Source organism: Lepidochelys kempii, chromosome 24 (genome assembly GCF_965140265.1).
Source record: "Lepidochelys kempii isolate rLepKem1 chromosome 24, rLepKem1.hap2, whole genome shotgun sequence".
In the NCBI taxonomy this organism is placed as follows: Eukaryota; Metazoa; Chordata; order Testudines; family Cheloniidae; genus Lepidochelys; species Lepidochelys kempii.
The window spans coordinates 528,714-554,750 of NC_133279.1; the positions used below are offsets into that span (position 1 = coordinate 528,714).

Consider the following 26,037-nt stretch of genomic DNA (forward strand, 5'->3'; position numbering starts at 1 on the left):
GGGCCAGTGCTGACCAGATCCTGGCTCTAAAGCAACCAAAAACACAAGACCTGTTTGTTGTGGCCTGTTTAACTCTTAGGAGCGGGGGGGGGGGGGGGAATCCGACTCACCCTCTGCGAAAAGCAGCCCTGGAAAGTGGAGGGGGGGCTCTTATAAACAGCTGTTTTAACAAGGTTGTAAGGCCTCTGCCTCCTGGGAAGCCCAGGGTAATTACTGCTCCTAGCACAGGGCTTTTTAGGGCTCTCCAGATGAGCCTGTGGATAGGTTCTTGAGGAGGGAGCTGCTCTCAGGGGTTTTCTGGGAGGCCAGGGCACCTGCCACTGCGCATTCCTACTTTCAAAGACCGCGAAAGGTATCCCATCGGCACGTGAGTGCTGGGGTGACTGACGCAGATGTGCCCGGGAAGGTGTCTTACCCTGTGGCCGACCATCTCCTCGCTATTCACCGAGGGGGTCGTGTGGGGTTTCTGCCAAAAGCTGAGAATTAGCTGATTGGTGGAGTTAGCGGAAGACGTCAGTGTGGGAGATGGCTGGAGAAATGAAAAGGAGTACTTGTGGCACCTTAGAGACTAACCAATTTATTAGAGCATAAGCTTTCGTGAGCTACAGCTCACTTCATCAGATGCAGAAATGTAAACCAAAGATTATTAGGTTGCAGAGCTGTTGCCGTGAGACTTGTGGCTAGAGGCAAGGTGGGGTGTTGGGGTGACTCAGGCAATGCTGAGAATCGGAGACATCTGCAGAGACAGCACTTGGTTTGCTGTCTGGACTGGTGGAGACTTGAGCATTTACAGAGACCCACAGGAGAGCTCAGGGGACCCTGAGACAACAGCCTGAAAAGAGATGAGAGCAGAAGTGGCACAAACACATTACAGAGGAGAAACTCTGAACTGTCCCCAGGTTTCTGGACTGGGGGTGGGGCTGATCCTGTGCATCAGGGAAAGTCCATAGAAGGAATTCAGGGGAAAGATGGAGAGGCAGGTAGGGGGTTCCCCTGAGGGTCCTCTCCCTCTGCCCCAGACCAGCACTTGGGGCCTTCCCTGCTCCTGGGTCGTGTTGTGTGACCAGAGGTTTGCAAATGCTGCTGGGAGGGTCGGAGCAAAAGTTGCAAAATCCTCCCCAGATTCCCTTTAGAATTCAGTCAGTGCCAGGGAACCTCCCTCTCCCCATGACAGACTCTTCTGGCTGAGCAGGTTGGCTCATCGCCTCCCACAGAGCTCCTGCCCCACCAGGCAGGTGCCACTGCATCCCAGTCTCTTGGGGATTGGGGAGAGAGGCAGAGCAGGACCTGTGGTCTCAGCAGCAGGGGTCTCTGCTTTGCTGGCTCACCAGGTGAGTGGGGCTAGTCTGGTTTGTTCGGTGCTGGGCATGGGGGCTGACTGAGGTCGTTCAGGGAAGTGGAAAGCTGCCCACGGGGAATACAGAGCGTGTTCATTAGTTAACCCGCACTGGCCTATGGGAGGCAGGGTGGAGCTGCCCCGTTCCACACATGGACAAACCGGGGCTCTGTGAGAGGCAGAGTCTTGCCCAGAAACCTAGGAGTAGCAGAGTCAGGGCTAGACCTAGTGAATCCCGGGTCCATGCATGACGCACTGGGACTGTGGGAAGGGGGGGCGTTTGCACTGCCAGTTCATCACTGTGCTACACCACCTGCCGGACATGGCAGTGGCTTTGCACCTAGGCACAGCCAGTCCCAGTGAAAGGCCGTTGTGGTCGCTCAGCTGACTCATTGCTTGGTCCCTTATTTAAGTTATGTTCCCAATGCCAAGCGAGTTCTCTAGGGTGGGCAGGGCCCAGCTGGGCTCCCCGTACTGCCAGCTGGAGAAATGCCGCACTTGGCAACGCCCAGAGAACATACTGGGCACAGCTCAACTGGAGCCTGGACACGCTTTAGTTGCGGGTGCAATTATGCAGAGCAGAGCTCAGAAACTGAGGTTAAAAGCACCCAACAGCCCCTCTCCCTGGAGCTGAGGGCTCTTCTGCAGCCACCACTTGGGAGCCCTTGTGCACGGCATCTCACAAGGGGCCCTGAATGGCTGAGCCATACGTGGCTGCTGAGCCCCCATGGGGAATGCTGCCTGTCCCATGGAGGCACACAGTGTTCCCGCCTGAAGACCTGTGCAGGGGATGGCTGCAGGGGTGTGTGGGGATGGGGGCAATGGGAAGAGCTGGGGGGCTGAGTGGGAAGGTTCACTTTCAGAAGTGGGCGAGGGAAAGGGAGCAGCTCTGGCAAGCAGCTGGGTGGAGCCGGAGAAGCCAGGGTGGAGCAGGTGTAGGAGTGGGGAGACGCTGCTGGAGCCAGGAGTGGAGCTGGGTGGTGCTTTGAAGGTGAGGGAGAGGCTGGAGCAGGCTGTACGGGAGGAGATGGGGCCGCGTTAGGAAGGGGAATCCTGGCCAGAGTCCTAAGGGAAGCAGCTCCTCTTGGCCCTGGCATTGAGACGGGCAGAAGGGGAGAGAGCTGAGATGGGGGGAGATGCCACCCCAGTGCAGGGACAGGAGCCTTTGCTGCGGGGGCAGAGCCGGAGGAAAGTCTGGGTGCACAAAAGGGAAAGCAGCAGGACCAGGTCAAGCCCTGGCTGCAAGGGGAACTGGGCAGGGCAGCCAGAGATTAGCCTGGGGCCACAGAGCTGAGGGCAGGTGACAGACTCAGCCCAAGCCACGCCAAGGGTGCACAGGTGAAAAGGACTCTTCTGGGCCGCCAGTTCTGTTCCAGGACACAGCCTGTTGCAGGGCAGCTTGCCCCACCCTTCCCCCCATGTGCTGCTCCAGGAGCCCCCGCAGTGCTGGGCTCGCCACCTGGTTGTTCCTGAGGCTGAAGCCAGCAAGGGGGCAGTGAGTGGGGAGTGGGTGACCCAGCAGCCCCGACACTTACAGCTTCCATCTTGCTTTCAGGCCCAGGTGCCCAGCGCCGTGCTCGCTGGGACTGGCTGCGGGGTCACACTGGGCAGGAAAGGCGCCATGTGGGCCGGGTGCGCCAGCATCCTGGGCTGGTTCCTTTTCATCCAGATAGCGCCTGGGGCGGCAGGTAAGCGCTTGTGACGTGTCGTGTGTGTGACCTGCGGGAAGGGTCCCTCCTGGGTGACGCTCAGCCTCTGCACTTCTCCTCGGGGTGGGGTGGGGCATTGTGGGGTATCAGCTGGTGCAGGAGTCTTGGGCTTTGAGGGACCAAACGGGTGTGCTGAGACCCTGCTGCTCCTGGGATGGGTGTCTGGGACCGTGTGGTAGGGACCTTGCTCAGGGGCATCCCCAGAGCTCAGAGGAATGGGATCGATGGGTGGGTATCCTCTCCCAGGAGGGGTGGGGAAGCCTCAAACTATACCCAGAGCCCGGCCCCAGCCCTGTCTGTCTCCCCATCCTTAGGCGGCTATCCCTGCAATGCCAAGAACTTTGGCCACGACTCTCTGGTGTGTGAATGCAACGCCTCGTATTGTGACACGCTGGACCCCGTTGTCGTCCCGGCCATGGGCACGTACGCCAAGTATGAGAGCAGCAAGGCAGGCAAGCGGCTGGAGCGCAGCGAGGGGAGGTTCCAGAGCGACTCCACGGCCCCAGGTATCTGCTTGGGCACTAGGGATGCAAAGGGCAGGGCTGGCCCTGGCCCTTGCTCCCAGCTGCAGGGCGCTGAGCCGAGCTGCTCTCTGCCCCGCAGATCTGTTGCTGAAGCTGGACACGGCGCAGCAGTACCAGAAAGTGAAGGGCTTTGGCGGGGCTCTCACAGACTCTGCCGCCATGAACATCATGGCCCTGTCCCCGGGCGCCCAGACCAACCTACTCAAGTCGTACTTCTCAGAGGAAGGTGAGTTGTGGGGCTGGGCCCTGGAGATACAGGCATGGTGGGGCAAGCGGGACTGCTGACCCCCAGGGCACAGCAAGGCCCTTGGGCCTGGTTCCCTCCTACTGTCCACTCAGCTGGACAAGGGCCCGGCTCTGGGTCCCGGGTCACCTCCTTCCTGTCCCACAGGGATCGAGTACAACCTGGTCCGTGTCCCCATGGCTAGCTGTGACTTCTCTGTACGTCTCTACACCTATGACGACTCTGAGGGGGACTTCGAGCTGAGGAACTTTAGCCTGACCGAGGAGGACACAAAGCTGAAAGTGAGCAGTTCCTGCGGCGAGTGAGGACCCTGGGTGGGTAGGAGCTGTGGTGGGGAAGGGGGACGGGCTGCGGGGGGTGTTGGAAGCGGGGAAAGGGGACGGGCTGTGGGGGGGTTGCTGGAAGTGGGGAAGGGGGACTGCCTGGGGGAACAGTGCTGGAAGCGGGGAAGGGGGACTGGCTGGGGCTGCAGTGTTGGAAGCGGGGAAGAGGGACAGGCTGGGGGAACAGTGCTGGAAGCAGGGAAGGGGGACGGGCTTGGGGGGACGGCACTGGAGGCAGGGAAGGGGAGCCAGGATGCGGCAGGAAACGACCAGTCTCAGTTTGCTCCTTGGCCAAGCTCCCGGGCCTTGCCTGATGCTGGGTGTTTCCTGTGGCCATCACAGGCTGGGACTGAGCCCCGCCCTTGGCACTTGCCCCTCCACGATCATCCTAGTCTCTCCATCCGACACTGGTTTGGCCGCCCCTGACATCCCCCTGGGCAGGCATCTCCCAGCCCCTTCTGGGGGGCACTGGGGCCCCTGGGCCTGTCAAAGCCAGGCTGGCCACTTGGGTCAGGGCCATGAGGTGCCATTTCCCATGTGTCCCTGGGCCCTGCTCTCGCTTGGGGGGTGGGTTTCTGTACAGTGTTCGAATTCTGCTCAGCCCCCGCCCCAAGGCAGCCTGACATGGGGGCTCCATTTCACAGGGGAGGCTGCGGGTGGAGGGAGGCTTCCGCAGGGCAGGTGGTCTGGGGAGCTTCGCTCACGGGGCCACTGCAGCGCATGATCCCCTGCCTCCCCCTGCCCCTCAGATCCCCATTCTCCAGCATGCCCAGGCTGTGGCCAGGACGCCGCTCTCCCTGTACGCCAGTCCCTGGACGTCCCCCATCTGGCTGAAAACTAACGGAGCCATGACAGGAAGGGGCACGCTGAAAGGGAAGCCGGGGGACAAGTATCACAAGACCTGGGCCAACTACTTCATCAGGTAAAGGGCAGCGCGGGGCAGGGGCTCTCCTGGGGAGAGAAGCTGGCAGGATGGGGCGGGTCTCTGTGGGTACAGCTAGCCCTGGTGCTGTGCAAGGGAACGGGCGGGATGGGGCGTTGGAGGAGTCCATGTGAGCTCCCTGAGTCAGCAGAGCGACAATCACAGAAGGGCCCATTGTGAGCATCAGTCTGACCCCCAGTATTGCCCAGCCCAGAGAACTGCCCCCAAACAATCTTATTGCGGGTGAGGTCTCTACAGACTATGCGGGTGGGGGGCAGAGGGTCTAGTCTCTGCACCCCAGGAGGGGCGCTGCGGGGCGGGGCTGCTAATGTTTCTTGTCTTTCTGGCCCCAAGGTTCCTGGACGAATACGCCAAGCACAACTTGACGTTCTGGGCGGTGACAGCTGGGAATGAGCCCACGGCTGGAGAGATCGTCTTCTACCCCTTCCAGTGCCTGGGCTTCTCTCCTGAGCACCAACGGGACTTCATCGCCCAGGACCTGGGCCCGGCACTGGCCAACAGCTCGCACAAGGGCATCCAGCTCATCATGCTGGACGACCAGCGAGTGATGCTGCCCTACTGGGCGGAAGTGGTGAGTCCACGTGCCTGGGCCTTGCCCGGCTCCGAGCAGGCAGCGTGGCTTGGTGGAGGGGTTGGCACCAGCCAGGCCCCCCACCCCTGGTGGTGGCCTTGGCAGCAGGTGACCTCCTCCTTCCTCCTCTCAGGTCCTGAATGACCCTGTGGCCGCCAGCTTCATCAACGGCATCGGCATTCACTGGTACCTGGACTTCCTGGCGCCCATCGACCTCACGCTGTCCATCACCCACCACCTCTTCCCCAGCTACTACCTGCTCTCCACAGAGGCCTCCACAGGGTCCTACTTCTGGGAGCCCAGGGTGGTTCTGGGTGGCTGGGACCGAGGGAGCAAGTACAGCCACAGCATCCTGACAGTAAGACCCCCTCAGTGCTCCGGGGGGCAGGAGCCAGGGCCTTGGCCCCCAAGAGCCTCCAGCTGAGCGTCTCCATCTCCCCTTCACAGAACCTGAACAACTACGTCACGGGCTGGACAGACTGGAACCTGGCCCTGGACATGGACGGGGGGCCCAACTGGAGCAAAAACTATGTGGACAGCCCGGTCATTGTGGACAGCAGCAAGGATCTCTTTTACAAGCAGCCCATGTTCTACCACATGGGCCATTTCAGGTGAGCTGGGCCCTGCCGAAGGCTTGGAGAGGGCTGAGCTGCCTGGTGCAGCTGGCATTGTATGTCCTGTGCACGTGAACAGGAGGGTGGGTGCAGCTTGTCGTGTGTACATATCCCTGCACACACCAGGCAGAATGTGCCCTTGTCACGGAGTCCCTGGGTGATGCTCTGGAACTGCTCCCTATGAAGCCAGTCAGGACTCTGGGGAAGTCTCCTTTCTGTGAGCAGCCTGTCCCCAGGGCAAGCAGCTCACCCGGCTTCCACCTTCCTGGGTCTGACCTCGGAGCATTCAGCATCCTCTGCCCCTCCGTGCACTTTCCACAGCCAGTCCGCCCAGGTGGAGTCTTGGGGAAGCCAGAGGGTCCTACCCCCCAACTTCGCAGTCAGACGTGACTCTCAGCCAGCCAGTAAAACAGAGGTTTCTTAGATGACAGGAACATGGTCTAAAACAGAGCTTGTAGGTGCAGAGAACCGGACCCTCAGCTGGGTCCATTTTGGGGGGCAGTGAGCCAGACAACCACATCTGCCCTTCACTCCATGTCTCCAGCCAGTCCCAAACTGAAACTCCCTCCAGCCCCCCTCCTCTGGGCTTTGTCCCTTTCCTGGGCCAGGAGGTTACCTGATTCCTTTGTTCTCCTTTAGCTTTAGCTATCATCTTGGGGGTGGGGGGAGGGGGGCGGGAGGGTGTGAAGGGCCCAGGCCATCAGTTGCCAGAAGACAGTGTGTCGGCCATTTATGTACCCTGGCCCTTTGCTCTGCAACAATTACACCCCCATATCCCACCACCTAGAGACGTAAGAAATGCATAGGGAAACTGAGGCACCCCTACAGTATTCAGAGGAAACATTAAGAACAGTCCCACTTCATCACAGCCCCTTTGGCCTGACTGTGCATTTCTGACCCTAGCTGACTTGCAGCAGTGCTGTGACAGGACCCTGCTGCTCCCAGCAGCCGTCCGTGTGCTGGTTTGCAGTGTGCAGCTGGCTGTGCACTAGATCCCGGCAGCCTGGGGAAAGGCACATCTAAATTTAGTCTTTAATGCAGCTGGGGCTGGAGTGGCGCTCTAGTGGTTCTCAAACTTTTTTTTTCATGGACCACTTGAAAATTGCTGAGGGTCTCGGCAGTCCACTTAATGATCTTTCCATATGCTGTTTGTACCGTGCACTCACTGCTCCCGCTTTTGTCTGTGCAGCAAGTTCGTCTCCCAGGGCTCCCAGCGCGTGCGGCTGCTCATCTCCAAGAAATGCTACAAGTGCAACCTGGAGTACGCGGCCTTCCTGCGCCCAGACCGGGCTGCCGCGCTCGTGGTTCTGAACAGGTGAGTGCCTGGCCGGGCCATGAGGGCCGCCTCCTTGTCCAGACCAGGCGCTGCCTTTCTCCGAGTGGGGCAGGAGCTCGGAGGGTGGGTGCCCAGGATGGGGGTGCTGCAGAAAGGAAACCTCCTGGGGGAAAGAGCCCCAAAGCCCTTCCCAGCCCCCCCTCTAGTTGCCTCCGATTCCGTCGGACCGACCTCCCCCTCTCCCATGTGCATCACCACCCCACCTCACTCTCCCCAGGTACCCCACGGATGTGCCGTTCGGGATCTCAGACCCAGGCGTTGGCTTCATTGAGGCTGTGGCTCCGGCTGACTCCATCCAGACCTACCTGTGGAGACGCTAAGGAGTAGGCCAGGGCAGGCGGGATCGCAACTGGGGGCTGTCGGGGGAGGAAGGACGTGCCCCCCTGCATTGATACCTCCCCATTTAACACAGAAACCCCCCCATCCCTCCAGGGAGGGACTTGCGGATGGGTCCTATCTCACCCAGTCAGCTGCCTTGCTGAGTGCAGGGGACCTGAAGGATCCAAGGGAGGGGGAGGCTGGGGTTGGGCGGGGTCACATTGAGAGACTTTGTTGTGCTAGGATGCACCAACCTGCTTGTAAATGACAGACCCAGGACTGAGCAAATGCTGAGTACCGACCCACCTGGGTACCTGCCTTCCAGCCCAGGGCTCCCCCACCCCTCTGCCTTCCCCAGCCCAACGGGCCTCTTCCCAGAGCACCGGGTCCCACTGTTTCCTAGCTGTTTTAATACAAGAAACAGGTTTTCTACACCTTCTCCTGGTGTTTTTTCTTCCACCTGTCCTTGGTTGGTTGGATGTTGGCCAGAGCTGTGGGCTGGGGAGGGGTCAGGTGAGGCGGGGAAGGGCCTGGGTGAGGAGAAGCGTGGAGGGGAGGAAGCTTCAGGGCTCGCTGCCCAAGAGTAGCTGAATGTTCCCTCTGAGCAGGCCCAGAGCCTGGAGCGCTGGCCCATCAATGGCTGGGGGTAGCAGCAAAGCCAAGGGCCCGGCCTGTCGCTCTGTCCAGGCGTGACATGAAGGCCGGTGTCTCCATGGGGAGCAGGAGTGTTCGGAGCAGGCCCCAGGTCAGGCTGGGACCAGGTGGTGCCAGGAAATTCCCACTCCTGCTAGCTCAGCAGTGCCGTCTTAGCACACAGCCCAGTGCCAGCCTGCTAATCAGCTGGCGTCTGTGCTGGAAGGTGATGCGGAGTGAGGCAGACGGGAATGTAATCAGAGTGCTGACGTCAGCCAAGCTTGCGGTTCCTTTCCAAAGGGAGCGGGAGCGGGAGCCCATCCATTGCGGTTTCCTACTGGGGCGGTAATTCCAGTGGCAGGGGGCTCGGGGGCCAGAGGCAGCAGCAATGCCCCCCGCCCCCATCCTCCCCTCGCTACTTGGCAGTGGGAGAATGCAGCACATACTTCCAAAGTGATGTTATCCAGGGCGGCAGGGGTGGGGTGGCCTGACATGGGGTGGAAGCAGAAGCCTGAGAAGGGGGGGGAAGATGAGTCATTCTCCCCTCAGGGTGAGGGGCAGGGCCCCTGCCAGCTGGGCTAGCAGCTGGGAGGCCCCAGAAGCGGCTGTCCTGCCTGCTGGGGTTGTGTGCGAGGAGGGGCATGCCCTGCTCCAAGTACAGACTCACAGTGGAGAAGCTGAGGGGCTCTGCTTGCCTTCAGCCTGGCCCACAGCCCTGCGTCACTCCCTGAATGGTCACTCCCAAGCTGGCTGCAAAGGCGGGAGCGCAGGGTAAGCTGTGGCACGGCGCAGCGGGGGACCCACCTGGGTGGGGTGCTGAGCTGTAGGGTCACCACATGGCCGGGAGGGGGGGCAAGTAGCACCAAGCGAGTTGGGTGAATGTCATGCCCTGGGAAAGTGCCCGTTACAGGTGCCCCCAGACCTCTTGGCCTTGCAAAGCGGAGCACAGAGTAGCGCGTTGGAACCTCAGCCCTCTGGTGCTGGGGGCTGTAGCCGTGCCTGCGAGCATGCCATGCTAGTGCCAGGCCATGCATGGTTCCCCAGCAGGTGCTCCCCACGCCCAGGGGGCTGCACTGTAGAAACTGGGGTATGGGCGCTGGCTGACATCAGGCTGTCGAGTGCACAGCAGAGGAGCTTCTGTCCTGTGAGCAGTGCCAGGACCTTGTGCCAGAGCTGCAGCCTGGTTGGCTAAATCGGAGGGAAACAGGCCCTGGCGTTCTCCTTGGGGCAGCCACAGCACTGCCTCCAGGCATCCTGGGAGAGATGCCACAGGGCAGAACAGGCAAGGGCTGCGTAATGCAAACAGCCTCCCCTGCCAGCTGTCACCCAGGAGCTGCTTTGCCATATGGAGCCTAGGAATGTAAGAGCAGCTGGAAGAAGCCCTCGCATGGCCCCGCGAGCCAAGCCCCGGATAAGGCGGATGCAGGAGGTGCAGCACGGGGGTTACAGGTAACATGAAGCTAGGGCTCTCCATTAGCACCCCCACACACTCAGCAGCACTGCGTTTTGTCACCCCGGCCCTCCTGCCAGCACCCGTGGTCGAGGCCCGGAGGAGCCTGGGTGCAGCTCCCCAGGAGCGGGCGAGGGGCAGGGAGTCCTGTATGTACTGTAGGTGCAGCACCATGCACTAACTGCCTGCCCTCCCCATCTCACGGTGTCCCTGCCTCAGACGAGTGCTTCCAGCCCCTCGTGCTGTGCTCTGCTGTCCTCAGGGCCTTGGCTGCTCGCTCTGGAGCTACGCGTTCTTGGCAGCACCAGCGCCAAGGAAAGCCCCCGTCCTGGCCGGCGTGCAGGCAGGAATGCAAACAAAGCTGTCAGCACTGGAGGAATTTCTAACGTGAACAGGCCAGCAACTCCCTGCTGGCCCCTCTCAAACCACAGCAGCGAGACAGGGTAAGGGGGCTTCCCTCAGCTCCCACTGCCCGGGGAGCCAGCACTTCTTCCCTCCCGCTCAGAGAGCAAAGCCAGCCCAGGCCGCCTGCCACCAATAGTCAGTCCCAGCTGCTGGTCTTTCAGTAGCCACTGTGGGAAAGCATTAGTGGGGCTCAGGTACCTCCTCGTCCCCCTCAGCCCAGGTCCCTCTCCTCCCTGCAGAGGTGAGGCACAAGGGCCAGGGTGATGGGGATAAACCCTGCGGCTGCCTGGCAGAGACACTTCTCCAGCCAGTCTGTGCCTCTCCAGGTGCAGCCTGCAGCTCTGGCTAGATGTTACAAACCAGTCAGCAGGGCTTCCCCAGGTCACCAGTCAGGCCCCTGGGCATGGCTGTGGCTCTTGGGGAGCGGGTGGTGCTGTCAGGGCTCTGGCAGCGGGGGCCTGAGGCCTATGCTGCTGTCCTTGGAGGTGTCACAGCAACGCAGGGTGAGGTGAGACCATGCGAGGTCAGAGTCCAGCGGCCTGGGCTGAGGCAGTGTTAAGAATTCCTGCACCATCCCTGACAGGTGTTTGTCTATTACCCAGGTCTATTCCTGCAGCTCCTCCTGGCACCTGGGGGCAGAGGCTGCTGTTAGTGACCAGGTAAAGGTCCTGTGTGTGAGCGCTGGCCTGGCATTCTGGGTCTATTGTATTTGGGGCACCAGTATCCTAAAGCTGACAGCTTTGCAGTGGAACTGGACCTAGCTGGAAGTGTGTGGGGTGGGCGTAGAGGCCGGTCAGTCACTGGGCTGGGCTGGTTGCCCCATGCCCAGCAGCAAGGGCTGGAGACCTTCCAGGAAGCAGCATTCTGAGCCGTGCTGTAGCGCTGGGCACAGCTGTGCGCAGCTGGACTTCAGCACATCTCCCCTGCCTGCCCCTTGGCTCTGTGCACCAGCTGAGTAACAGGGGAGAGGACTGGAGCCCTGGCAGTCTTTGGGTCTGGCACCAAAAGGTGGTATTCATTTGGACTGTCAAATGTAGGAAGTAGGAAACTAGTTCCAGTTCCACACAAAGCATAGGACTAATGGAATTTTCAGCATGGCATGTGGCTAACGGTGGGTGCCACAGGGCTCCAGGCTGTGACCAGGGAGGGGACATTTGCAGCTGACACAGACCGATTAGCTAGCTAAGGAGTAGCTAAGCTGTGCTGTCAAGAAGTGCCAGGATAATGCACACTGGAGAGAACCACATGAACCCCTCATAAACCTGACCGGGGGCACTGTGAGTGAAGTGTTTGGGGAAGGCCCGGAGCATTACCATGGCCAGCTCAGAGCGGCTGGTCTGTGCTCAGCACAGCCACAGCAAACCAAGCCTTGGGCTGGCTAGAGAACAAGATGGAAACATCCATGAAAAGACTGTCAGGCAAAGCACTGAGCTGCCCTTCCCTGGGTGCTCTTCCTCAACAGATACGGAGGGACAGATGGGGCCCAGAGACGAGCCGGGGAAGCAATCAGTGTCCTGGAGAGATTGAAACAACTGGAACCACTGGGTTGGGAGAGGCCGTGACTGAGGGAGAACAAACAATGAATAGGTGAGAGAAGGCAAATGGAGTCTCCTAGTTCCTGCCCTACAATACAAGACCCAGGTTCCTTCTATGGGCAGTTAACCCCAGGCACACCATGCTACGGGGAGGATCCGAGGTCTGACTGGACAGCGAAAGCAGCCGGCTGCAGATACCAAGTGCCCTGCTTCAGGACAGGTGCTACCCAGTAAGTGACGTGGATTGGGGAAATATTCCCCCATGGACAGGTTGTGCCCCAATGGCCACTGCTCTCCCTGAGCCCTGCTGCTCTGACCTGGGCTGGCAATCTCAGGGCAGCTCCCTGAGGGGCTGGTTCTGGCTGCTGGCCCGGGCTAGAGCTGCCGGCAGGGCCAGGTCAAAAGCCAAGCAGTTAGGCAGAGTCACTGTGAATCTCTAGGCCAGGCCGCTCCACTTGTGGCTTCCCCGCCCTGGAAAGGGGCAGGTTCTTGTGTCCAACACAGCCCTCAGGGACAGAGGGATGCAATTGGAGCTGGATGTGAAGTCAAAAGGATTCTTCCCGCTGTCTTGGGGGTAGCCAGGGAACTGTGGGGCAGAGCTCAGCAGGGACAGCTTCAAGCCAAGGTTTCCTTTCCATGCTGCTTTGTCCTGCATGCCCCCTGTGGGGAAGGTCTGCCCTGGGTAGAGATGGAGGGCCCAGCGCATTGGTCCACGAAGGCTGAGCAGCCCAGCACTATGCAGGCTCTGTGCCCAGGGCTGCAGAGACAGAGAGCACAGACAGATGCCCTTCAGGGGGCGCTCCGGGTTTATTAGTGGGGGGCAGACTGCTTGCGACACGGTCTAGAAATCTGGGCTGGTGTTTGCAGCAGCGCCGGGATCCGGACTGAACAAGGCTACTGGGTCCTGCCGGGACACGGGGCAGTGTGCAGGAATCAGAGTAGGCCATACCCAGCACTGTAAAAAAAAACTGAGTTCAAGTGATACTGAGACGAGTGAGAATCAAAGCTCTGAGACCAGTGCCTCACTCCTCCTCCTCTTCTTCCTCCTCCATGGCTATTGGCCGGGGGCCGGCAGCCCCAGGAGGGCCCCGCTGGATGGAGATGATCCCGCTGAGGAAGGCGTAGCCAATCATCGCCACCAGTCCCACCAGCACCGACAAGATCTGATTGCGCCGTTTGTAGGGCTCCTCCTCGGACTCGGTCCCTTCAGAGGCAGACGTCTTGGGGGTGCTGGATGGGGCGTCCCCTTGCAAGGAAATGACACGTCAGAAACCAGATCCAGCTGGCGAACTGTACCCCAGCCCAGAGGGCAGAGAGTGGGGGCAGCCTGGAAGAGCATAGGCATGTTACCCTTGTTCGGGGTAGGGAGGGGCACTGCTGCTGGGGAACGGGTGAACACAGCGAGCCCAGGGAAGGGTTGGAGCAGGGGTCCGAAAGCAGCAGGGGAAGAAAAAAGGGAGAAGCTGCCCCTCCTTTTCCAAGAGCCAGACAGGTGGTGCTCCCCACCCTCACCAGGCCCCAGGTACAGCCAGCAGGGTGTCAGGAGACGCCCACACCACAGCTGACACAGAGTGGTCCCTGTGTTACACCTGGTGGGAAGTCCAGTCTCCCCCCCCATCCCCTGGCAGCCAGGAGTGGAGCAGTCCAGGTGAGCTGAGCTCCTCCCCAAGGCACTGGCCCACTTCTCCTGATCTGCCACGGACTAGCAAGCCTCAGCCTGTGGCTAGTGGGGTCTGAGGCACGGTTCAAGCCTGTTCGCATCCCCCCCCCATCTTTGTGACCTTGCTTCAGTGACTCCAGCTGACCCCCAGCTGCCCAGGGCCGAAGGAGAGGCTGGAGGCCTGGCTCCTCACCTCCATCCCAGGGGAAGTAGAGGCTGAGGATGGAGGAGCAGTAGTCACAGAGGTTCTGCAGGGACTTCAGGTGCTGCTGCAGTTTCCCGTTGGGCAGCTTGGCTTTCAGGAGAGGTGCCAGATGACTGAAGACGAACGCGTCCAGGGAAGCGGGGCTGTGGCACAGAGAGCTTGTGCTAGTGGCTCCTGGCCTCTGCTAGTGCCAGGGGCCCAGGACCCCAGGCTTTGGAACAGGCTGGCCCAAATTCACACCGTCACTAGGGTACAACTGTTGCGTGCACTGGGCATGACCAAAATTACCTAGAGCCCTTGAGGCTGCTCCTCTCCCTGCTACTGCAGTCCCAGTGTGCAGGGAGCAGACAGGAGTGTGGGCTGTGGGGGGTGAGCCCAGCTACGCTCATCTTGGCCTGTCCCAGCAGACGGTGCTGCCAGGAGCTGGGCCGGGCTGCTGGCTGCAGGAGCTCACAACCCCTCTTGCAGGCAATCTTGGAGGTGCCTGAATGCCAGAGGTGCTGGGTCACCAAAGGCAGGAGACGGCTTCTCTGCAAGCGCTTGAATAAGTGTCTGTCTCCTCTGATTCCTACTCACCGCAGCTGGCTCTTTGGAAGTGAATAAGCAGCATATTCAGCCATTACCGTTTACAGCTTCATAAATTATGGGCCCATTAAACATGAAGCAAACAAGGCATCCATCTAATGGGCTAAAACTTCCTACGCAGGCCGTGGCTGAAGTGCTGGAACATCTGGTCCTGGCTCACAGGTTTATGGGAGAGGAAGGGGAACTGTCAGGACAGCAGTGGGAACGGATGGAGCCTAATGGGACGCAAGTAACTGCCCGCTCCCCAAGGCCCTGCCTTCCATTAGAGAGACACTGTTCAGCCCAGCTTGCGGCCCCCCTTTCGCTTTAACTGCCTCCGAGGTTTCTCTATAATACTCAGAGCTCTTTCAAAGAGCTGCTGAGGCCGGTGTCCTGCAGCACGCCGGGGAGCTGCAAGGAGATCTGAGACTTAACACCACGAACCCCTCTGCTCGGACATTCTGCTCCCAGCCACAAGTGCTGGGCAGGGGCGTGAGAGCCATGTGTGGGCAGGTGAGGAAAGAGCCCTCACTTCCCCCACAAAGAACATTCCTCCAAGAGCCACTTACGAGTCTCCAAAGAAGAATTTCTGGTCCCCGAGGCGTTGAGACAGGAGCGTCAGGCACTCCCGGGCTTCGCGGTACATCTATGGGATCAGGAGAGAAGCAGCCCCGGTGTCACATCTCCTCAGCACACGAGGTGCAGGAGGCAGAGACCCCACCTCCCCTGGCAAAGGCCATGTCCCAGGACTGAGCTATCTCCAATCCAAGAACACCAGCAAAGAGAGCGAATATCATCCTTATTGGGAGCAAAGCCACTGGCTGACCTGCCCATGCCAGGGACCGACTCTGGCTTCTGCATCACAGCCAGCGACCACAGAGCATTCTGGGGCTGGGCACAAAAGGGTTAAACTCAATACAGAGACTGAGCCCTCAAGCACTAACCACCCCATGGGAGCTGGCTTTGTTCTAACCTAGCGGGAACCAGGAGTATGCTCAGCAGCTGGGAACAGGGTGACCCCTCATGGTGCTTCCATGTAGGGGCAGGATGATGGATTCCCAGAGGAGCCCCAGGCAGCCCTCCCAGCTGCCACAAGGGTAGCAAGCCCACTCACTTCCTTCTCCAGCTCCTCCTCGTCCTCCAAACAGCTGTCCCCCCAGATCAGCTGCAGGCGCTCCAGATGCTGCTTGTGCATGCGGTTGGGCAGGAAGAAGTTGAGCGGGAAGGGGATGGCTTCCGCATACCATTTCCGCGTGTGCTCCACATAGTTCTTTGCATCCACCCAGAACATGTGAATCTAGGGCACGAGGACAGCGGTGACCCATGAGAACTAGTGCAGGGCTGCTTTCTGCAGCCCCAGCGCAGCCAGGGGCGTGGCTCACGCTCCACAGGCTGCTTTCGTCTCTCTCTGAGGCCCTGGGGAACGGAGGCCACCACAGGGCCTGGCTTGCAGAGTTGGCCTGCAGCTGTGCTACAGGGTTCATGGACCTGCACAGGCAGGTGCTGCATGACTGAATCCTGCTGTGCTGGAGGGCACGTTCCCCAGAGACAGGGAGACACTAAAGGGCTGAAGGGGCATTAGAGGCTACAGTGACAGGGCTGGGAGCCGCCCCAGGCTGGGGACCCAAATGCAGCCCTGGCAGTGCCCTGTAAGACACTCTGCTACCCCAGACCCTCCCATAGCTGTCACTGCACCATAGTTCCAACCCGCAGCTTCCACCCTGTGGTTCTGGGATCTGCCAATACGCCTCAGTCCCTCGCTGTGAGGGCCCGTCCCGTTGGGCTGGACCCAGAATCCATCTGAACTGCGAACTAGCTAGCTCCTCCCATAGCAGCGTTCCGGGAACCCTTCCACTGGCCCACGCGAGCACTCACCAACACGGGTAGCAGCTTTTCCTCTAGCAGAGACACAAAGGCTAGCGTATCTGCCCCTTGCCTCGCAGAGAGATCATAGTCAGCGTTGTATTTCTACAGAGTAAAGGGAACAGTGTGAGGCCTGGGCTGGAAGTGGTGAATGAGCCCGTCCTGTGCTCCAGCCACCTCTCCATAAGCTGCAGAGACAGACACAGCAATGCAGCCCCCATCGGGGTGCCGGGCGTGACACGGGCCCCAGGCAAGTTCCCTTCACAGACAACACTTTTCCAGGTACTAAGTGCCATGCCTGGGTTTTTCCTAAAATGCACACGCTGATGCGCAGCCGACTCCAAGAGCCCAGGGGTCAGAGCTCGTCCGCCCGGCTGTTTGCTCTGAGGAGACGTGTTCCCTTTCGAGACCCAACTCTGCCAAAGCTGAACCCTGCTCACATGAGCCTGGACTTCCAGAGGCGCCCCAGGAAGCAGTATCGACGGGCTGGGGGGAGGTGCGTGGACAGGCGCCCAATGCACAGGCCTGCTGCCCTTGCATCTTTCAAGGGGAGACTCTGGCCAGCCCTGCAGTGAGCGCTGCCTGGTGTATTTAACCTGGCTGGAAGCCTGCTCCATTTCAGAACACGCTGGCTGTGGCTGTGCTCGTCTGTGCGGCTGCATGACACAGAACAGGAAAGCTGGGGCCAAGGCGGAGTCTGGGATGAAGGGTGCAAGCAGTGAAGGGGAGCGTCTCCAGCCTTTCCAAGGAAAGTTGGCACCAGGCATGCCTAGTTCCACAGAGCCGGGAGCAGCCTGAATAGTGGTGTGGCTGGCACACACCCTGGCGTCTGAGAGCCGCCCGAGTCCACAGACTGACACCTCCCTCAGGCCTCAAAGGAGCCACTTGTGCTCCTCCCACAGCTAGCCAGCCTCAGGCAAACCATCCACAGAGCTGGTACCCTACTTGCCTCAGCACTTGGGGCCAGGGAAGACAGGAGGGGAAGAACTGAATCTTCAGACACAAGTTCCAGAGAAAGAGCAACTTCAAAGGGTGAAACTAGCACACAGGGACAGAGGGGCTTCTCTGGCGGGGACCCTTGCATCTTCTGCCCTCTCCTCCATGGCCACACAAGGGCCCTCGGGACAGGGCCAGTACAGAGTGCTGCTCAGGGGAGATGGGTCAGGATCTGGGGAGCTGAGCTGGGCTGTGGCAGTTCTCAGCCCTCTCCTAGTCCAGACTGACTGCAGGACCAGCCAGATTTCGCTGCATAGGTCCATTGGCAAGGCTCTGTGGCAACTGGAGACTTAGCTGCGTAACACAATGCTTCCACTGGCAGGGTTTTGCAGACCTTGCTGAGCCACCTCCCCCAGGGATGCTTCCTACAGGCTCTCGGCTCCCCACCCACTGCAGCAAAGCCCTCACAGTTATTTCCATCCGCGGTTCTACTCTCAGCTTTCCCCAGCTCCCACCCCCCATAGGCCTGAGCCGCAGGTGGGAAGTGACTGTCTCCTCTCGCTCTGGGGCAGCAGGGCCTGAGTCAGTGTCCCCATCCCATACCTGTTTCCTGAGATGAGTGATAATCTGGTGCATCTGGGAGAGGACACCTTCCTCCTTTGTCTTCAGAGCAGGTAAACACCCTGAAAGCAGAGAAAGAGAATAGAGGGGAGACCCTGCCCAGAGCTGCCCCTTCACAGGCCTCCTGCATGCAGTGAGCACCCCCAACCCCGTCTGCTCTCATCGGGGATCCTGGCGCAGGTGCCAGCATCACACGTAGATTGCAAGAGATCCCTTTGTTTTCATGTGCCCCAGTGGTGCTGAGGGTTTCCGTGGTTGGTCTCAGTCCATGCAGTGACTTCCTTTTGGAAGCCTGAACTGGTTTGGTGTTGAACAATGTGAGAGACTCATTCCAGGGTGAAATGGATTTTGCACATGGACAGCTCTTAACTGGCTGGACTTCACACATGAATTTTCCACGTGCCTAGTCCCTGCTGAGGAGTCTCCAGGCTATGTGTGGCAGACAGGATTCAGAAGTAACAAACACCATGTTGGGCCATCTGGTCGCAGAGCTCTGCAGAGCTGTCAGCTCTGGCATGATTCATAGATTCATAGATATTTAGGTCAGAAGGGACCATTATGATCATCTAGTCTGACCTCCTGCACAATGCAGGCCACAGAACTTCACCCACCACTCCTAAAAAAGACCTCACACCTATATCTGTGCTATTGAAGTCCTCAAATTGTAGTTTGAAGACCTCAAGGAGCAGAGAATCCTCCAGCAAGTGACCCATGCCCCATGCTACAGAGGAAGGCGAAAAACCTCCAGGGCCTTCCAATCTGCCCTGGAGGAAAATTCCTTCCCGACCCCAAATATGGCGATCAGCTAAACCCTGAGCATATGGGCAAGATTCATCAGCCAGATACTACAGAAAATTCTTTCCCGGGTAACTTGGATCTTACCCCATCTAAAAACCCATCACAGGCCATTGGGCCTATTTACCATGAATATTTAATTACCAAAACCATGTTATCCCATCATACCATCTCCTCCATAAACTTATCGAGTTTAATCTTAAAGCAAGATAGATCTTTTGCCCCCACCACTTCCCTCGGAAGGCTATTCCAAAACTTCACTCCTCTGATGGTTAGAAACCTTCGTCTAATTTCTAATCTAAATTTCCTAGTGGCCAGTTTATATCCATTTGTTCTTGTGTCCACATTGGTACTGAGTTTAAATAATTCCTCTCCCTCTCTGGTATTTATCCCTCTGATATATTTATAGAGAGCAATCATATCTCCCCTCAACCTTCTTTTAGTTAGGCTAAACAAGCCAAGCTCCCTGAGTCTCCTTTCATAAGACAAGTTTTCCATTCCTCGGATCATCCTAGTAGCCCTTCTCTGTACCTGTTCCAGTTTGAATTCATCCTTCTTAAACATGGGAGACCAGAACTGCACACAGTATTCCAGGTGAGGTCTCACCAGTGCCTTATATAACGGTACTAAAACCTCCTTATCCCTACTGGAAATACCTCTCCTGATGCATCCCAAGACGACATTAGCTTTTTTCACAGCCATATCACATTGGCAGCTCATAGTCAACCTATGATCAACCAATACTCCAAGGTCCTTTTCCTCCTCCGTTACTTCTAGTTGATGCGTCCCTAGCTTATAACTAAAATTCTTGTTATTAATCCCTAAATGCATGACCTTACACTTCTCACTATTAAATTTCATCCTATTCCTATTACTCCAGTTTACAAGGTCATCCAGATCCTCCTGTAGGGTATCCCTGTCCTTCTCTAAATTAGCAATACCGGCATGGGTTCTGGGCTGCTCTGACAGCTGAGTTCCAAAAGGGAGAATGTCTCTTCACCCCAGGGCAGGGCAGGGCCGTGGAGTCAGGAGAGAGGAGCTGTTTGTTTGTCTGCCTCCTTAAACGAAATGGGGAAATTAAATGCAAGGCTTTGTTTAAAGGCAGTGCTGCCCAGTTCTGATGTTGGCTGTCCCACCAGTTTGCCTTGGGCACCTCACCATGCCTCAGTTTCCCCATCTGTAAAAGGGAGATAATCTCTGCCTATTTTCTGGTGGCTTGTGATGGCTCCAATAGTCGCGTGTGCACCTCATGTTTGTTTATTTCTATCCCCACATGCCCCTCCCCCTTTCTCATAGGCCCCTTTACCTGAGGGACTTCGCCATGGGTTAGTGACCTTGTGAACTTTGAGCGGCGCACCTGTGAATCTGGCATAGGTCTGGAAGACAAGTGGAAGAAAGACTCAGATGGACATCTGTGTATAAATATTTAACTGTGCACTGGCTCAGAGTGAGAATGACTCCCGTGGCCAGGGCGCTCAGCTGGGACGTGAGACCCAGGTTCCAGTCATGGTGGAACAGCCCCAGAACACCCCACAGACCAGTGGTTAGGGACCTCACCTGCCAGATGGGCAGACCCAAGTTCAAATCCCTTCTCCATGTCAGGGGGACTGAACCCTGGTCTCCTACATCCTGGGTGACTCGGCTAAAGATTATAGGGTGACATCTCCTCCTCCTGTTTCTTGCAAGAAGCAGTGTAGGTCCATGGCTCCAGGATAGGGGAGTCCCCAGCAGAGACAAGTGCCTCTCTATGACCCAGATTTAGGTTCCAAATTCTCTTTGAGGGCTGGGCTTAGGCCAAACCCCTCTCCATGGCTTTGACTGCCTAGCTTAGGTGGCTTGGCATGTGGATCTGGACGCCAGGCCTCAGAAAGGAAACCTGGGGTGCAAAACCTGTGTCATAAGAACGGCCAGACTGGGTCAGACCAAAGGTCCATCCAGCCCAGTATCCTGTCTACCGAGAGTGGCCAATGCCAGGTGCCCCAGAGGGCACTGAACCTAACTGGTAATGATCAAATGATCTCTCTCCTGCCATCCATCTCCACCCTCTGACAAACAGAGGCTAGGGACACCATTCCTTACTTATCCTGGCTAATTGCCATTAATGGACTTAACCTCCATGAATTTATCCAGTTCTCTTTTAAACCCTGTTATAGTCCTAGCCTTCACAACCTCCTCAGGCAAGGAGTTCCACAGGTTGACTGTGCGCTGAGTGAAGAATAACTTTTTTTTATTTGTTTTAAACCTGCTACCCATTAATTTCATTTGGTGGCCCCTAATTCTTATATTATGGGAACAAGTAAATAACTTTTCCTTCTTCACTTTTTCCACACCACTCATGAGTTTATAGACCTCTATCCTATCCCCCCTTAGTCTCCTCTTTTCCAAACTGAAAAGCCCTAGCCTCTTTAATCTCTCCTCATATAGGACCCATTCCAAACCCCTAATCATTTTAGTTGCCCTTTTCTTATGCCAGTATATCTTTTTTGAGACGAGGGGACCACATCTGTACGCAGTATTCAAGATGTGGGCGTACCATGGATTTATATAAGGGCAATAAGATATTCTCCGTCTTATTTTCTATCCCTTTTTTAATGATTCTTAACATCCCGTTTGCTTTTTTGACTGCCGCTGCACACTGCGTGGACGACTTCAGAGAACTATCTGCTATGACTCCAAGATCTTTCTCCTGATTAGTTATAGCTAAATTAGCCCCCAACATATTGTATGTATAATTGGGGTTATTTTCTCCAATGTGCATTACTTTACATTTATCCACATTAAATTTCATTTGCCATTTTGTTGCCCAGTCACTTAGTTTTGTGAGATCTTTTTGAAGTTCTTCACAGTCTGCTTTGGTCTTAACTATCTTGAGCAGTTTCGTATCATCTGCAAACTTTGCCACCTCCCTGTTTACCCCTTTCTCCAGATTATTTATGAATAAGCTGAATAGGATTGGTCCTAGGACTGACCCTTGGGGAACACCGCTAGTTATCCCTCTCCATTCTGAAAATTTACCATTTATTCCTAACCTTTGTTCCCTGTCTTTTAACCAGTTCTCAATCTATGAAAGGAACTGCCCTCTTATCCCATGACAACTTAATTTACATAAGAGCCTTTGGTGAGGGTCCTTGTCAAAGGCTTTCTGGACATCTAAGGACACTATGTCCACTGGATCCCCCTGGTCCACATGGCAGTTGACCCCCTCGAAGAACTCTAATAGAGTAGTAAGACATGATCTCCCCCATGGCTTTCGGTGCTTCACCCCCCACCCCGCCTGCCCCCCCCTTGGGGAGCCGTTCCTTCTCCCCTCTCCCCACCCTACCTGCCCCCGGGGGGGCCGGTCCTTCTCCCCCCTCCCCCCCACGCATGCCCCCGTGGGCTCCCTGCTGGGCCGCCGAGGACCCGCCCCCCCCGGGGGCAGGCAGAGGCGGGGGGGGGAGGGACCGCCCCCCCCGGGGGCAGGCAGAGGCGGGGGGGGGGAGGGATCGGCCCCCCCCGGGGGCAGGCAGAGGCGGGGGGGGGGAGGGATCGGCCCCCCCCGGGGGCAGGCAGAGGCGGGGGGGGGGAGGGACCGGCCCCCCCCGGGGGCAGGCAGAGGCGGGGGGGGGAGAGGGACCGGCCCCCCCCGGGGGCAGGCAGAGGCGGGGGGGGGAGAGGGACCGGCCCCCCCCGGGGGCAGGCAGAGGCGGGGGGGGGAGAGGGATCGGCCCCCCCCGGGGGCAGGCAGAGGCGGGGGGGGGAGAGGGACCGGCCCCCCCCGGGGGCAGGCAGAGGCGGGGGGGGGAGAGGGACCGGCCCCCCCCGGGGGCAGGCAGAGGCGGGGGGGGGAGAGGGACCGGCCCCCCCCGGGGGCAGGCAGAGGCGGGGGGGGGAGAGGGACCGGCCCCCCCCGGGGGCAGGCAGAGGCGGGGGGGGGAGAGGGACCGGCCCCCCCCCGGGGGCAGGCAGAGGCGGGGGGGGGGAGAGGGACCGGCCCCCCCCGGGGGCAGGCAGAGGCGGGGGGGGGAGAGGGACCGGCCCCCCCCCGGGGGCAGGCAGAGGCGGGGGGGGGGAGAGGGACCGGCCCCCCCCGGGGGCAGGCAGAGGCGGGGGGGGGGAGAGGGACCGGCCCCCCCCGGGGGCAGGCAGAGGCGGGGGGGGGAGAGGGACCGGCCCCCCCCGGGGGCAGGCAGAGGCGGGGGGGGGGAGAGGGACCGGCCCCCCCCGGGGGCAGGCAGAGGCGGGGGGGGGGAGAGGGACCGGCCCCCCCCGGGGGCAGGCAGAGGCGGGGGGGGGGAGAGGGACCGGCCCCCCCCGGGGGCAGGCAGAGGCGGGGGGGGGAGGGACCGGCCCCCCCCGGGGGCAGGCAGAGGCGGGGGGGGGAGAGGGACCGGCCCCCCCCGGGGGCAGGCAGAGGCGGGGGGGGGGAGAGGGACCGGCCCCCCCCGGGGGCAGGCAGAGGCGGGGGGGGGAGGGACCGGCCCCCCCCGGGGGCAGGCAGAGGCGGGGGGGGGAGAGGGACCGGCCCCCCCCGGGGGCAGGCAGAGGCGGGGGGGGGGAGAGGGACCGGCCCCCCCCGGGGGCAGGCAGAGGCGGGGGGGGGGAGGGACCGGCCCCCCCCGGGGGCAGGCAGAGGCGGGGGGGGGAGAGGGACCGGCCCCCCCCGGGGGCAGGCAGAGGCGGGGGGGGGAGAGGGACCGGCCCCCCCCCGGGGGCAGGCAGAGGCGGGGGGGGGAGGGACCGGCCCCCCCCGGGGGCAGGCAGAGGCGGGGGGGGGAGAGGGACCGGCCCCCCCCGGGGGCAGGCAGAGGCGGGGGGGGGGAGAGGGACCGGCCCCCCCCGGGGGCAGGCAGAGGCGGGGGGGGGGAGAGGGACCGGCCCCCCCCCGGGGGCAGGCAGAGGCGGGGGGGGGGGAGAGGGACCGGCCCCCCCCGGGGGCAGGCAGAGGCGGGGGGGGAGAGGGACCGGCCCCCCCCGGGGGCAGGCAGAGGCGGGGGGGGGAGAGGGACCGGCCCCCCCCGGGGGCAGGCAGAGGCGGGGGGGGAGAGGGACCGGCCCCCCCCGGGGGCAGGCAGAGGCGGGGGGGGGGGAGAGGGACCGGCCCCCCCCGGGGGCAGGCAGAGGCGGGGGGGGGAGAGGGACCGGCCCCCCCCGGGGGCAGGCAGAGGCGGGGGGGGGGGAGAGGGACCGGCCCCCCCCGGGGGCAGGCAGAGGCGGGGGGGGAGAGGGACCGGCCCCCCCCGGGGGCAGGCAGAGGCGGGGGGGGGGAGGGACCGGCCCCCCCCGGGGGCAGGCAGAGGCGGGGGGGGGGAGGGACCGGCCCCCCCCGGGGGCAGGCAGAGGCGGGGGGGGAGAGGGACCGGCCCCCCCCGGGGGCAGGCAGAGGCGGGGGGGGGGAGAGGGACCGGCCCCCCCCCGGGGGCAGGCAGAGGCGGGGGGGGAGAGGGACCGGCCCCCCCCGGGGGCAGGCAGAGGCGGGGGGGGAGGGACCGGCCCCCCCCGGGGGCAGGCAGAGGCGGGGGGGGGAGGGACCGGCCCCCCCCGGGGGCAGGCAGAGGCGGGGGGTCCGGGGCCCGCTCACCAGCACGGCCAGACAGTCCGGGTCCACCGAGGGCAGCCCCCAGCCGCCGGCCCAGCAGAACAGCTCCATGGGCGCCGCCATCTTCCCGCGCGCCCGCCCCGGAACCGCACGGCCCGGGCCGCCCCTCAGCCCCGCCCCGGGCCACAGGCCCCGCCCCCTCAGCCCCGCCCCCGGGCCTCCAGACCCCGCCCCGTGCCCCAGGCTCCGCCCCTCGGCCCCGCCCCCGGACCACCAGACCCCGCCCCTCAGCCCCACCCCCGTGCCCCCAGACCCCGCCCCCTGCGATGCCCCCTGAGCCTGCCCCCTGTGCCCCAATACCTCGCTGTGCCCCCTTCCCCCTGTGCCTCCGTCCCCCTACCCTCCTGTGCCCCCTCCAGCCCCTGCGATGCCCCCTGAGCCCTGGCCCCCAATCCCCCAGTGCCCTCATAATCCCCCATGCCCCTACCCTCCCTGTACCCCCATACCCCAACCCCCCATACCCCCCTGTGTCCCAATACCCTGACCTTCCTGTGCCCCCATAATCCCCCATGCCCCTATACCCCACTGTACCGCCATACCCCTATCCCCCACACCTCCATACCCCCTGTGCCCCAACCCTCCTGTACCCCCATACCCCAAGTGCCCCAATACCCCGACCCTCCTGTACCTCCATAATCCCCCATGCCCTTACTCCCCTGTGCCCCCATACCCCGACCCCCTGTGTCCCAATACCCCCAAGCCTGATACCCCTGCACCTTCCCTGTGCCCTGCCATCCTGGAGACCGAATCCCCACCATCACCCCCGTGCAGAGGCCTGGTCTTTCTCTCTCCCCAACGGACCCTGCAACTCTTTCTCAGCCCCCATATCTCCACAGGGCCTGCCTGTGTCTCCCCACGGACTTCTTCTCTCAGCGTTGCAAATTCCAAGGATGAATTATTTGTCACATTGGTTTTCTGTAGCAGCTAAACTGGGAATCTGCGCAGAATGGTTTGAATGTGCAGCAAGTCATAAAAGAGTTGGAACATTTTAGCTTAGTCCCCACATCGTAAACCTGCCACCCCGCCCTGTATGGGACAGCTGGTCAGAGCTGCTGGGGGGTGTTTGCAGTAGGATAGCTGGTTGGGGGATTGTTTTTCTCTTGGCTCTGTGACTGATTCCTCGTGTGATCTTGTGCCATATAAATCTCCAGGGGAGGAGGGGAGAGCTGGTCTCTGCCTCAGTTTCCCCTATGTGGAACAGTGATAATGATCCTCTCCCAAAATGACAGGTTTCAGAGTAGCAGCCGTGTTAGTCTGTATCCGCAAAAAGAACAGGAGGACTTGTGGCACCTTAGAGACTAACAAATGTATTTGAGCATTGTGACGATGTGACGCAGCAGGGAGGGGGGAGTGTTGACCTGGGAATGTGCCCTGGGGATGGGAGACCTGAGAGCCTGTCACCTGAGCCAGGAGGGGGAGGGGGAGGTGACACCTCTGCCCAGGAATGTGAACAGAGGCTGCAGCAGGGAACCTGCTGGGTGGGTTTAGTTCAGTTTGGGGCTGGGGAGAGGAACACAGGGAACCCCAGGGCTGGGGTCTAAGCTCCCTGCTCCCCCAGAAGGACGTGACTGAGTGGTCCTGGTTGTACCCACAAGCTCTGTTGTGGACTGTGTTCCTGTTGTCCAATAAACCTTCTGTTTTACTGGCTGGCTGAGAGTCTCAGTGGATCCCAGGAAGAGGGGTGCAGGGCCTGGACTCCCCCACACTCCGTGACAAGCATAAGCTCACTTCATCGGACGCGTTCAGTGCCACAAGTCCTCCTTTTCTCTCCCAAAATGGGGCTGCTGTGGCTGGTAAGGCTCTTAGTGATCCTCAAGTGAGCAGGGAATTGACAGCCGTTTAGCACCAATTGCTGCAGCTTCGACAGGCCCCCG

At 60.3% G+C, this 26,037-nt stretch overlaps 2 protein-coding genes across 2 annotated transcripts; one reads left to right on the top strand and one right to left on the bottom strand.

Moving 5' to 3' along the window:
- The first annotated feature begins 1,272 nt into the window (after positions 1–1,272).
- LOC140902487 (lysosomal acid glucosylceramidase-like) lies at positions 1,273–8,123 on the top strand. The gene is made up of 11 exons (XM_073322610.1): positions 1,273–1,331; positions 2,892–3,024; positions 3,360–3,551; positions 3,649–3,795; positions 3,961–4,094; positions 4,886–5,058; positions 5,413–5,650; positions 5,784–6,008; positions 6,098–6,261; positions 7,454–7,579; positions 7,818–8,123. The coding sequence occupies exons 2-11, from the start codon at positions 2,958–2,960 to the stop codon at positions 7,918–7,920; spliced, it is 1,569 nt and encodes a 522-aa protein (XP_073178711.1). The 5' UTR covers positions 1,273–1,331; positions 2,892–2,957; the 3' UTR covers positions 7,921–8,123.
- Positions 8,124–12,729: 4,606 nt separating this feature from the next.
- Positions 12,730–24,278, bottom strand: MTX1 (metaxin 1). The gene is made up of 8 exons (XM_073322609.1): positions 24,146–24,278; positions 19,892–19,961; positions 17,773–17,852; positions 16,246–16,338; positions 15,485–15,667; positions 14,940–15,016; positions 13,795–13,949; positions 12,730–13,187 (listed from the first exon to the last, which is right to left on the bottom strand). Exons 1-8 carry the CDS (start codon positions 24,224–24,226, stop codon positions 12,964–12,966), a joined length of 963 nt encoding a protein of 320 aa, XP_073178710.1. The 5' UTR covers positions 24,227–24,278; the 3' UTR covers positions 12,730–12,963.
- Between the last annotated feature and the right edge of the window lie 1,759 nt (positions 24,279–26,037).